Source organism: Gavia stellata, chromosome 29, assembly GCF_030936135.1.
Source record: "Gavia stellata isolate bGavSte3 chromosome 29, bGavSte3.hap2, whole genome shotgun sequence".
Lineage (NCBI taxonomy): Eukaryota > Metazoa > Chordata > Aves > Gaviiformes > Gaviidae > Gavia > Gavia stellata.
This window is the reverse complement of record NC_082622.1, coordinates 5,542,967-5,556,019: the sequence shown is the minus strand read 5'-3', so window position 1 is coordinate 5,556,019 and position 13,053 is coordinate 5,542,967. Positions and strand designations below refer to the sequence as shown.

At 57.1% G+C, this 13,053-nt stretch overlaps 1 protein-coding gene across 1 annotated transcript; it reads left to right on the top strand.

Annotated features, from left to right (window-relative positions):
- The first annotated feature begins 4,023 nt into the window (after positions 1-4,023).
- MECR (mitochondrial trans-2-enoyl-CoA reductase) lies at positions 4,024-12,423 on the top strand. The gene is made up of 10 exons (XM_059830834.1): positions 4,024-4,062; positions 7,194-7,291; positions 7,438-7,569; positions 9,134-9,277; positions 9,361-9,463; positions 9,738-9,840; positions 10,138-10,211; positions 10,678-10,738; positions 11,223-11,295; positions 11,654-12,423. The coding sequence occupies exons 2-10, from the start codon at positions 7,246-7,248 to the stop codon at positions 11,815-11,817; spliced, it is 900 nt and encodes a 299-aa protein (XP_059686817.1). The 5' UTR covers positions 4,024-4,062; positions 7,194-7,245; the 3' UTR covers positions 11,818-12,423.
- Positions 12,424-13,053: the final 630 nt, after the last annotated feature.

The window sequence follows — 13,053 nt, the reverse complement described above, 5'->3', positions numbered from 1 at the left end:
GACCACACCTGGCTGCGTGGGAAGGCCACCGAGACGCAACAGCGAGCATCCCCCAAAGGAACCCCCTTGTAAGGCAAGCGCTCCAGCCTCAGCGTTCTTAATTATCCCTCAGAGAAGCAGACACACCTTCCATTTCAACCAAAAAGGGAAAAGGCAATAGATTATTATTCTCCTTAATTAAAAAGTGTGTCGATCTTGTAAGCGGTTAATTAATAATTCCACATTAACTTGATTAAGTACTAGGACAGCCGGAGGCAGCGCAGCGCACACGAGGCTCCCGGCGTCGGGCTGAACCCGCTGAGCTCAACTCGTCCTTGTAAACCAGGGGATAAATTCTCTGTCTCCAAGAGGTCTCGAGGTTTTAGGGAAAAAAATCACAGCAAATGTCACCCTGGTGTCACCCAGCTCTTGCAGGCGCTTGCTCCCACCCATCCCCACATCCCCCCAGGCTCTGGGCTGGGGGGTCCCCGTGTCTGCAAGAATAAACCCACCTTATTGGCAGCGCTTTTGCTTTCCAGCCATGAACAAGAATGAATTCGTCAAATTAATCAATGGCTGTGATAAATCATAGCTCATTAACAATAACAGGGGTGTAAGGCAGAGGGGAGCGGAGAGCATCGCTCCTTCCCCCGGCCGGAGCACCCACCGCGGCGCCGGGTGCTCAGGAACCGTCTCCGCTTCGTCCTCTCCCCACCCACTCCTAAATCCTCAACTGCAAAGTGGATTTTCATGCATCTCGCCTAAAAAAAAAAATGCAATTTCAGGAGATGAAGCAGTCATTAATCACCAGGAAATTGTGCTTGTTACAGGAGAAACATTAACAAAATAATCATAAATTGTCTGCCAGCCCTGATTTGCAAATGCATACATTTCTAAGGCTATGGAAAGGCGTCTCATTTTGCCGGTGTAATTAGTTATTAACCCTTTGCCACGCGGTGTGCAGAGCTCGGGCACCCACATCTCCCAGCGCATGGGCTCGCCGGCATGGCGAGCATCCTCCGCCGCGCCCGAAGCCGCTCCTGCAGCCGCCCCACCATAAAAAATCTTAAGCGCTTTTGGCGTCCTCGGAAAGCTGCAGGTTTTGAGGCTATTAAAATCCTATTATTTTATTGCTGTGATTAGATTGAAACGCTGATTTGAAGCAGTCAGCCGTGCCGGAGGTGGCTGCACACCCGGCTCAGCCTCCCGAGGACCGTTCCTCACCCGTGGTAAAGATGCTGCCAGGACACGGGTGTTCTCAGCATCCCACCAGACCGACAAGATGGGAAAAGCCTGTTGTGCCCTCCATGGTTCCGCTGGCACTTGGTGGCTCCTTGCAGTGCCGCCACCAGTGGCACGGGGTTGCTCTGAGGCCTTTCAAACTCACTGCATGGATGGGGCATCCCCGGCGGCTGCAAATCCAGCCTCACCCGATGACTCACGCTGAATAAAAAGGGGGTGCTGCCAACTGGAGCAAGAAAATGTGGTTTGAAATCCATGGGCTCATCTAATTCCGATGCTCATCCGCATCCAACGGCTGCGGTCGCCCTGACCTCGGGGGGTCGGCTCCCCAGCTCCGGTGTGGGGTTTTATCCTGGCAGCATCTGTGTAGGGGGCTGGAAAGCAGCTCCAGCAACCCAAGGGTTGGTGGTTGATCCTGGCTTCGCTTGCCCCAGCACTCCTACGGATCTCTTTTTTAATGCCGGGTTGAATTCGGTACGATAGAAAGGTGGGTACTGAATTACCCGCCCTCCCATGACGGAGGTGGCCCGTGGAGACGCGATGCCACGCGTCAGGATCTGGCCGACCTCCTCCCGCGGTGGATTTGGCTCCCGGAGGGTGAATGTCACCCCGGTCCTACCCTGTCTCTCCATCCAGCTTTTCAAGTCATCCCATGCTGTCACAAGCATCAGTGTCACGAGCGGTGCCGGTGCTCTGCGGCACAGGGGTGCCGTCGGCTCGGCGAGCGCGGGGTGTTTGCGGGTGCCTTTGTCAGCAACGATCAGCTTGCAAATCCCAGGAGTGTCTGAAGACTTTTACACCCACTCCTGTGACAAGTGACACTGAAATGTCTCATAAGGGAAGAAGTGGCTGAGGAAGATTCTTTTTCCCTCTGCCCCCCGGTCTGCCCGCGGAGCCTTCGGCGGGGACGCCCCAGCCGAGCCCTCCCTCGCCCCCCAAAAGTAGTTGCAAATCCTACCCCAGAAGAGCAGGGAGGCAGAAGAATCCTCATCAGCACCTTTGAAGAGGATTTTTTTCCAAAGCTGGACTTTTCCTTCACTTTGAACCTTCCACTCCGGTGAATTCATGCCCCAAAAAAACATTGTTTTCCTTTTTTCTTAAAAAAATAATGTGAAATAACAAGCAAGCTGATTATGACCTTTTATTTAAGATCACCGTGGCGCCAGGGATGGCTCTTCTGAGCCTGGAGGGACCCTCCCCTGCAGCACCCCGGCTCCTTTCGGGTGCCCACCCGGGTCTGCGCGCGCCGTGTCCCCGGGACGGGGACAGTTTGGGGAGAGCGCAGGCGAGGGACAGTCTGCTGGCCGGAGATCCGCTGGGCATGAGCCCAGTGACGTCCCCCGGGGATATCGTCTGATTGCAAGGCGATTTTACAGGAATAAAATTCCCATAAAAAAAAATACCGGGTGCTTGAGAACGGGACTGGGGGAGCGGGAAGGGAAAGCGGCCGGCTTTGGGGGTGATGCTGGCGGCCATCGAAACCCAACGGCGTAAGGCAGGGCGGGAGGCCTGACCCCCCAAACCCGCAGATCGCAGGGTCCCCAGGAGGTGCAGGATCTGGCCGCAGGCTCCCGTCGGGGCTCCCAAGCCGCCCCAGGACAGCACCGCCGTCCCCGCCGCGGGGTGCTCAGCCACGCCACGGGGTGCTCACCCACGCCGCGTCCTCCGGGTGCTCTGGGACCCCCGGGCTGGCGAGGGGAGGGGTGGCGTTAACGAAGGAAGCCGCTAATTGCACATAGAAGCGGAGCGTGATGGGCAAAGCGGGATTTATTGAGCTGCTCCTGCCACCCCGGCGGAGAAGTCCAATCTCTACACGAAAGAAGAAATTACTTTTAAAATCCGGTGTTCGTTCTGCTGCGGCGGGTCGATCCGTGAGGCAGGCATCTTCGCTTCCCTTTTCCCCCTCCGCTCTAATCAGTTTTAATTGGCGGAATAAATGAGACCTTTCCTTCAAGATAATTATACAAAACATTGAATTAAATTACTATTAGGAATTTGTTTCTCACCACTCGTGTCAGGCATCTGTTGTTTTAAACTATCATCTGACGAACATGTGCCGTGCAGATGTCCCTGCCTACAGCGAGCACACACGTCCCTCCCAGGGTGGCTGGCAGCCCCCCGTTAATAAACCAGAGAAAAGGGGCTGTTCTCCCCAAAATGTCTCATCACGTGCAGCAAGATCCAAACCGCCCTGCAGAACCCCGCCGCCCCGGCCCACGGGATGCTCCGGCGCCCATCGCCGAGGCCTCTGGGCTGCAAGGGCTCGGCACAGGGAGCTGGCACTGCCTTCGCCGTGCTGACACCGGCACGTGTAATATTTTCACGAGCGTTTTGGGATAAAGCAGCCCCAAAGCAGAACTCCGGCCCCGGTAACCCCGGGGGCCCCCCCCAGGGCTGCCCCCGCAGAGACCCCGCCAGCTCATCGCAGGGGTGGCTGAGCCGCCTTAAGGCGGGCGGGAGGCGGGGCCGACCCGGAGGGGGCGGGGCTGTCCTCGTGACGCTGCTGGTGGCCGCGCCGGGCTCAACCGAGTAGTGACGGGACGAGCCGAGCCGAGCCGAGCCGGGCCGAGCCGAGCCGAGCCGAACGGAGCCGAGCCGGGCCGAGCCGAGCCGAGCCGAGCCGAGCCGAGCCGAACGGAGCCGAGCCGGGCCGAGCCGAGCCGAGCCGAGCCGGGCCGAGCCGGGCCGAGCCGAGCCGAGCCGAGCCGCAATGCACCGGGCGGCAGCGCGGGTGCTGCGCGGGGCGCGGAACCCCCCCGCGCGGGCGCGCTCGGCCGCGGCGCGGCCCCCCCCGCGGGGGCTGCTCTATGAGCGGCACGGAGAGCCCTCGGCCGTCGTGCAGTAAGGGGGGGCCGAGGCTGGGGGTGCATTGGAGGGGGTGCAGGCATGGGGGGGGGGGCTATACTGGGGTGCATTGCAGTAGGGGGGCAGGAATGGGGGGGCGAAGCTGGGGGGGCATTGCAGGGAGGGTGGGGGGTGCGGGTGTAGGGGCAAGGCTGGGGTGGGGGGCACAGGGGTGCAGTGAGGGATGGGGGTCTGGGGGTGCTGGCAGGCTGCTTTGGGGGTGCACTGCAGGGGGGCTCGGGGGTTGCCCACCACAGGGGCAGTGGGGTGGGGATGGGTGCAGCTCCCTGCGGGCCCCCCGGGGCAGTGCCAAGGGTGCTCGGAGGGTCCCGAGCACAGAGGGGGACCCTGGGGGTGCCCCCATTCCCCACACCCCGCTGCGTGCCGAGGTCTCGCTGGGGGGGAGTTACCTCCCTGTCCCCCACTGCCGCTCCTTCAATTTGCCCTAAACCCACGTGTTTTTCCCCAGGGAACCCGTTCCTGCTCACTTTGGGGTGAGACGGGGCGGTCTGAGCCCCCAGCATCGCTGCGCCCCGGCTTCGTCCTTGGTCGCATCACGTTGATGGGGTGTCTCTTTCGGGTCCCAAATAGGGGCCCAAGCCGGCGTCGCGCCCATCAGCGTCACGAGCGTTTTTTGGGGACAGCGGCCGGCGCTCGGCGGCAGCCCGGGATTTTCTTTCTGAAACGGCCAAAGAGCTTTGCAAAGGGACAGTCACATTTTGGTGGATTTTATGTCTTTTTTTTTTCACGCAAGGAAACCTCGAGGACTTGCTGCCCCGCTTGAACCGGCTCAGGGCACCCCTAGAAATGCAGGAGGTGCCGATACGTTATCCGGGTGCATGCAGGCACCGAACCCCCGGGGATTTTTTTGGGGATGGATGATTGCTTTTCCTTATGACCGTTTAATTGTGCAACGGTGCTTCTCACCACTGACGGCTCCTGAGATTTGCTGCTCTCACCCCACTGCTTGTGCAAGGCCGGTTTTATGCTTCATGACTTCTCTTTTTTTGCAAATTTCTGAAAATATCCAAGTTCCCGTAACGCTAAAGCGGGGCAGGACGAGCCGTAAAACCCCCGGCCAACTGAAATAGCAGCTTTTTTACGCAACCTGCTGAATTTGTTAAGATTAGTGAGCTTTACTTCGCTTGGTGACGTGGGATTTTGTTGGGTCGTTGGCTTTTAGCAGCCTCCATCAAAAATCCGTCCGTCTGTCTAATATAAATCTGATTTTTTTGATGGGATGGAAAACTGAGCAGCGGCTTCATGCCCAAGGTGCTGGCACAGGGCTGATGCTGTGCGGAGGTGCTGCGTGGTATTAACTTTAACCTCAATATTTAACCTTATTTAAGAAAAAGGAAGGGATTTCAATTAGTCGGACATGCAGAGCGTGGCAAAACCCCAAATGATTTCATTTGCAACGTAACAAGGCAGAAAGATATATGGAGACGGCATTGCTGGGGGCCGGGGAGCTGGAGGCGCAGGCGCCCGTCACCAGCAACGCCTCCGAATGGGTCCCTGCATCTTGTAATACTGATTTCTATTTTACTTTTCGGTTTTTTTTAAACCCTGCGACAGGATGGAGTCGCCGTGTTTTCTTGCCGAAGCCTCGCGGTTCGGTTTGAAGCGGCTTTGCAAGGAACTAACTTCATCCTGCTAATTCTGGGGTGGTTCGCCCAGCAGCCGCTGCTGCCTCCTGCCTGGATGCCAGACACGCGCCCGGCTTCCTAAGTCAGAACCTTGCCAAAAACACATGGTTTAGAGCAAAACCCACAGAAGTCAGGACTCTCGGTCATACCCAGCGGCTGCAGAGCCGTATCCTGCACCTTGCAGATGCCAGGTTCTCCAAGTGAGGTTTTAGGACCCTCCTGGGAGCCTCCCTCATGTCTCATCGTCCTAATTAATTGCTAATTAGGAGAGGAAAATACTAGCAAAAGCCAGAGACCTGCTCCTGAGATGGCTGTGCGGGGACGGGACAGCCGGGGTGATGGCGGAGGGGGATTTGCATGATGCAGACGGAGGGTTTCTGTGCTTGGGGATGCTCCCGTATAGCGAGGGTGCTCAGCGAGGGTGCTCAGCGAGGGTGCTCAGCGAGGGCGCAGGCTGTGGGCTTTCTGTTTGGGTGGCTGCTGCTGAAAGCAAGAGCTGGAGCCTGATGCCCTCACCCGAAACCAGTACTGGGGCATGACCGGGACCTAGAACCGGAGCTGCGGCCGGCGATGCAGATTCCCGTGTGCTAAAAGCCTTCTGACGCACGCGCGGTGCTTTTTGATTCAAACCCTGAAGTCATCCCCAAATCAGCCGGGCAGCTTGGAGGAGGGAGAGGGGAAAGCCCTTTGCCAGCACAGCCCAGGCCACGGAAAGAAATTCAGCGTATTGTTCCTAATGACCCGTGTTTAGCGGCGTGTAACGGCAGAAAATAACCGCTTTTAAAATTGGCAGCCTTTGCAGAGCCCCCAACTTGTTTAAATGTAGTTAAAATTGCCTTCGTCTTGCAAATGGGCATGGCTGGATGGGTTTGCCCTGGCTGGGAGATGGGTCAGGCAGTCATCGAGCCCCCGGTTCCTCTTTCCCCTTGGTTTGTGGCGTGGTGCTGCTGTATTTTCTGGAGGAGCTTTTCCTTCCCCTTGCAAGACCGGAGGGATCCCAAAAGTTTTATATTGCAAATCCCCCGGGGCCGTGCACGCCGGGAGGATGGTTTGCGGGAGGGAGATGAGCTAAATTAGCCAGCCCCGCTCTTCCCTTGGCATCTTCACCGCATTTCAAACAGCCTTGTAGCAAGACGTCGCGTCCCTCCTGGAGGGGCTTTTTTCTGTGCGAGGAGTATTTAGGGTTTGTTCCTAACCCCGGCTAAGGGTGTGAGGTTTAGGGGCGGATACAGGCATCGCTACCTGCTCTTCCCTGGGGACAGAGGGGTCTCGATGGGGTCATCCAAGTTGGACGTTGGGTTTCTTTGCTGGAGGGGACCAGGCTACAGCAGTGTAGGTGAGCTAGGGAATACGGCGCTGTTTATTTTAAGTCTAATGCGTTGCATCTGTGATATGGGCATCTCTTTCCAGCTTAAACCAAGGTGCAGAAGACATCAGCCCAGCCTATATTAATGCACTTTTCCTTTGCGTCTCCCTGTTCAGACTAAAGGACATCGAGGTGGCTGAGCTGGGGGACTCCGATGTCCACGTCAAGATGTTGGCAGCCCCCATCAATCCCGCTGACATCAATATGATCCAAGGTATTGTGCCAGCTGCATCTTTTTTGCATATTAATTCTCCTTGAGATGCTCCTGGTGGGATGTCTCGGAGGGTTTGGAGGTGGCTCCTGGGCTGGGGAGGTCTGGGGTATGACGGGCTCCGCAGCTCACCTCCGGCTTCCCGGCAGGGACCTACGCCATCCTGTCCCCGCTGCCGGCCGTGGGAGGGAACGAAGGCGTCGGGGAAGTGGTGGAGGTCGGGCGACGCGTGGCGGCTCTGAAACCCGGCGACTGGGTCGTCCCGGCCGGTGCCGGACTCGGTGAGTGTGTACCCCGGCATCCTCGGTACCGGGAGCCACGGCACCGCTCACCGGCAAGGTCCTCCTCTGCATCCCCCCACCTGTAAAGCTTCTTCTCAGGGGATTTTTGGGATGCTTGAGCCCGCTGGGAGCTGCCCAAGCCTGCACGGAGAGCAAACCCGCGGTCATGCTCTCGTGCGAACCGATGCTTGGGGAGCTGGCGTGGGGATTTTGGGGGTCCCGGAGCAAAACCGCTGCTCTCCAAAGCACTGTCTTTGCTGGGTGTGGGTAGAGCCATGTGCCTTTCCCGCTCACAGCAATTACATCTAATCGGATAAGACTCAAAACGGAAAAAAAAAGCTCCATTAGAGAATGTGCCGGGCGAGGGAAGCAGCGGTTGGAACCCCTTTAGTGCCGTATTAGCCTAATCATGAATATAAGGGGCTGGATTGTCTCAGACTAGAAGCATCGGGATAACGGCTGGAGCTGCACAAAGGCATCTTCATCTCTTACCTGTTTATAGCTTTAAGTTTCATTCTTTCTGCTATGTATTTTTACTTTTAATGTATCTTTTTGTTTTTTTAAAGCAAGCTCCATACCTGATCCCCAGCCACAGTGAGTGATGCTGCTGGTCCTCTGCAGATGCAGGGGATCCCCGGGGAAGGATGGGGGTCCCCAGGGAAGGGCACACCTGCAATGCAAAAACCCGGAGCGCTCGCAAGAGGAGCGGTAGCGATGCCATTGCTTATGCTAAGCTTGAATTTAGAAATAATCTACTTTTCTATAGCATAGACCCTTTATGGGGCTTCTGCGCCCTTATAAAGCGCGGCAGCAATCTGCGCTTCTCTGGAAACAACCGTGTTTTGTCACGTCTGCTTAGAGCTTCTTTAAAGACCCGGGATAAAGTATTTAACCTGTGCAAGGTCATGGTTACATCTCATTACAGTTTTCTCCTTAATAGTGCTCTGATGGGAAAGCATGGGAATTTATTTTCCAATAAATGTCTCTTGTGCTCCTCCAAAACGCCAATGGCCAGAAAAATTGTCGGTTCTGGTTTAGCGTAACAGCTTGTTCCTTGCCTATTTCTTCTTAAAAGGCTTTTTCGCTTAATGGGAGAAGGAAAGCTATCTAGTTAAGATTCAAATGTGATATTTTTAACCATTAAAAAAGAAAGTAAATGGGTGTTAGGGGGTTAAATCGGATATAAAGATAGAGGGAGTACCTCTAACTGAATTGGCTCTGAATCTATGGGCTCGTCCATAGGATGGGGAGTATTTCCATTAGCTTTGCACACACTCCCTGTGCCCAGGGACCCCGGTCCCATTATCCCTCTGGGAAGTGATTAGACTCTGCTGGGTGATAAATCTGGGTGGGCAGCGGGGGCTCCATCCTCTGCCTCTCACAATATTTTGGCCGTACCCATACAGGAAAACGTTTCATAACTCACTCTCCAGGATTTAGACGATGCACGGCGTGGCGATGCTGCAGCAACCGGCGTTAAGGCTGTGGCGTGAGTTGAGGTCTCTTAACGTTTTCCTTTCCTTGCCCACCTTCTGCGCTGCCTGCGATGCTGCCGGTACCCCAGGGACGTGGCGGACGCAGGGGGTGTTCCCCGAGGAGACGCTAATGAAGGTGCCCAGCGACATCCCGGTGCTGTGCGCCGCCACCCTGAGCGTCAACCCCTGCACGGCGTACCGCATGCTGGCCGACTTCGAGACCCTGGCGCCAGGTACGGCTCTGCCGGGCGGAAGGAAATCTGGGTGGATTTACCGGTCGCTTCTGCAATGAAAATGTGGATTAATTTATATCCAGGTGACTCCGTCATCCAGAACGCCGCCAACAGCGGCGTGGGCCAGGCTGTTATCCAGATCGCCAAAGCCTCCGGCGTCAAGACCATCAACGTGGTGAGGGAGAGGTGGGTCCCCTGGGAGAGGAGAAGGTCTCCTGCGGGGCCGGAGCTGCCCTGGGCCTGGGCTGGAGGTTGGCGGGAGGTCGGGCAAGTTTGGGAGCTGCATCTGGTCATCCTGCCCATCCAACCCAGCGTTTTCTCCTCTTTCTTTGCTCCTCCAAGGTGTCCTCCAGCCTCTGCCCTCTTGTCCCCAAGCTACGTCTGAGCAGGAGGGAGGAGAAGGTGACACTTTGTGTTCTGGCCCATCAAGTCCTTTGTTTTTTGGTTTTTCCTCCCCCAGACCCGATCTCCCAAAGCTGGTGGAGAGGCTGAAGGCCCTGGGCGCAGACCACGTCGTCACGGAGGAGATGCTGAGGAAGCCGGAGATGAAAGATGTATTTAAGGTACCTCAATGCTGATCCCGCTGGAGAGACCGTCCGGGGCTGTCCCTGCGGTTCAGCGCTGCGGGGAAGGGTGCAGGGATGGTGGGAAGGACGAATCTCTCTCTAGATGAGGATTTAGCCCCAGAAGTTGAGGGCTTCTGATGCCACCGCGAGGGCCAGATGATAGCTTTTAGCTCTATGACTCTTAACCGCCCCCAGGTAAACGTTGAGGTTAAGGCAGTTGCTCCCTCAAGAACCACGCTCCCATGCTCGAAAGGAGCCCTAAAATTTGGGAACCTTCTTAATAAACTCTTGCAGAGCATCCCGAAGCCCCGGCTCGCCCTGAACTGTGTTGGAGGCAAAAGCACTACGGAGATGCTGCGGCACCTGCAGTAAGTTTGGCTGGGTGGTGGCTTGGGCACGGGCTTGGGGACAGCAGCCGGTGCTGGGGGGGTCCTGCTCCAGAGCCCCCCAGGCAGAAGAGGTGGCCGGAGATGTTGTTAGCTGATGTTGGTGAGGGGAGGTGAGTGGAGAAGTGTTTTTGGAAAACAGCAGTGATTTGAAGTTAACCCATCATCACAGCATGTCCCAAACGCTGCCGGTGGCTGGAGGCAGCTGAGGTGCAGTTATGAAGGTCCCCCAGGTCCTGGCCAGGTATTACTGGTGTATTTAGCTGCCAATTCACCTAATGTGCGTGGGAGCGGGAGGGGAGCTCTGGAAAGCGGAGTCTGAGGGGTAACTGAGGGAACTTCAGTGCAAGAACGGTGTGGCAGAGGGTTTGGGTATGGCGGAGGGAGAGGTTGCGAGGTCAAAGCTGCACGTTGGGGACCGGTAACTGAATAGTCCTTCCTCTTCCAGACCCAAAGGGACCATGGTCACCTACGGGGGGATGGCAAAGCAGCCCGTGATGGTGCCTGTGGTGAGTACTGGAGATGCTCTCAATTTCCCTCGGGGCATGTCCCCTGTGCCCCACTGCTGATGTCCCCGTCCCCTTGGCACCGCGGGAGCTCGGCTCTCGCCTGCCTGCAGCGAGAGGGTTCATCTTCTGCCGCGGTCAGCTGCTTGGATGTCAAATTCAGAGCCTCCAACCTTCTCTTTTTGTAACCGATGGGGTCCGTTACGGGATGAGCTGCTTTGCATCCCAGCACAAGTCTCTTGACTTTATTTATGGAGGATTTGGGCCGCTGTGAAATCCCAGCGGGGAAATGGCCCCACAGACGCCAAGCGTCAAACCCCCCCTGACTCCACGCCTCGGAGTCGCATCTCCGCGTCCCGCTGTGCCCTGACTCACAAATGAGAGCGCTAACGAAGGGACAAAGAGCCTCGTCGCCACTTTCCACCGCCGTCACACTGGGAGGGGACACACGGGTCTCACTCGGGCACGCGGCTCCCTCTCTCCGCAGAGCGCGTTCATCTTCCGGGACGTGCGGCTCCGCGGCTTCTGGATGACCCAGTGGAGGAAGGACCACGCACAAGGTGAGCCGCGTGGGTGCTGAGGGACAGCACCGGTGCGGCGGCTCGGCACGGGAACGGGTGCCAAACCACCAGGCCGGTGCTGTCCTCTTTGTTCTTACTAGTGTCATGAGTGCTGATAGTCCTCAGCATGGCTGAAAAGCAGGCGCTGGGCAGTGTGGCTCAGGCAGGGACTGCGGCGTGCCACCATGCCGGGGGCTCTTGCCCCATCCCGCATGCCCGAGCTGGGAGCACATCGCACCCCGGCGTCCCCGGGACCCTGTACGGCTTCCGGCGGGTGTTTGCCCGGGGACGGTCAGCGGCTCTGGCACGGTGCATGCGCGGGACGCGCGGCGGTGAGAGCTCCCTCCTTCCCTTGCAGACCAGGAGAGCCTGGCCGGCATGATGGACGCCTTGTGCCAGCTCATCCGCAGCGGGCAGCTCACCGCGCCGGCCTGCACCGAGGTCCCGCTCCAGGACTACAAGGCAGCGCTGGAGGCAGCCATGAAGCCTTTCACGTCCTCGAAGCAGATCCTCCTCTTCTGACCTGCAGCTCCTGGGTGGCAGCGGGCTGATCCCAGTGCTGCTCCACTGCAGCCAAACTTTCCCTTGCTGCCTTGTCTGCAGACGAGATGCTTAGGGGGGAAAAACCCCTCCAGATCCATTGATTTTCCCTTTTTTTTTTTTTTTCCCCTAAACTTTCAGATGCCCACTTAAAGATTGAAGAGCCTCTGCAGCTTTGCATGGACGGCAGCGTGCGTAATTGCCTCTGGAGGGAGGCTGCAGTCTCGCTTTAGCTGGGGAGAGTTTGGGTGCAAGAGAAAGCTCAGGGACCCGGGGACGGCGGCTCGCTCGGCTCAGGGTGTCAAAAAACCCACAGTTCCCTCTCGCACCTCTTTTTGGGGCTGGGGGGGCTGCGCCGCCGCCTCCTGCTTGGCTTAGCAGCTGGCAATGTTGTTCTGCTAGTTGCACTGTCCTTCCAGGTGATTTTTGGCTGCTTTTGGGTGACTTTGCAGGGTAGCGCGGGGCTGGTCGCTGCCCTTCTCCCAGCCGGCACGGCTGCCACTGCAGCCCCCGAGCCACCTCCATGTTCCCCCCTCCAGGTTCAGCAGCCAAGTGCCCCCAGGCTGGGGGCACTCCCCACATTGAACTGTAGAGAAAAAACAAATTTTAAAATTTATTTTTCATTTCTTTAATTTTTTTTTAACATTTCCCTGCCTAACCCATGCAATGCCGGCAGGACAGGGGCAGGGGATGCCCCGTGCAGGCTGGAGGACGAGGGCACAAAGGGCTTTTCCAGCCCTTGGCATCGCTTCATCTCAAAAATGAGCTCAACCAGCAAAAAAAAAAAGAGAAATATCAAGTTACCACATGCCAGCCAGCGCTGCTGCACCAGCAGGAGCTGTAAGACACCGCAGGTGTCATTGTCCCCTTGGGGACAGCCCTGGGGTGGTGGCATTCGAGGCGGGGACAGGACTCACCCAGCACGTCACGGCCGGACGCGTGCAGAGCAAGGGGGGCTTTTTGGGATACCTGGACTTGAATTCAATTTTGCTGCTGTTTCTGCTGCCACTACTGATTGTGACGAGAACCTCTTGGAAATCGATGAGATATATATATATTTTTTTAAGATGCTGCCAATAAATGGTTCTGTGCTCAGTCCGATGCGCGAGGGCAGGCAGGGGATGCGCGGCATCGAGGATGGGCAAACCCAATGCACCGGCCTCCCTCCCTGCCTGGCCCTTTCCCTATCCTAAATCCCAGGGATTTCCTATCCTGTAA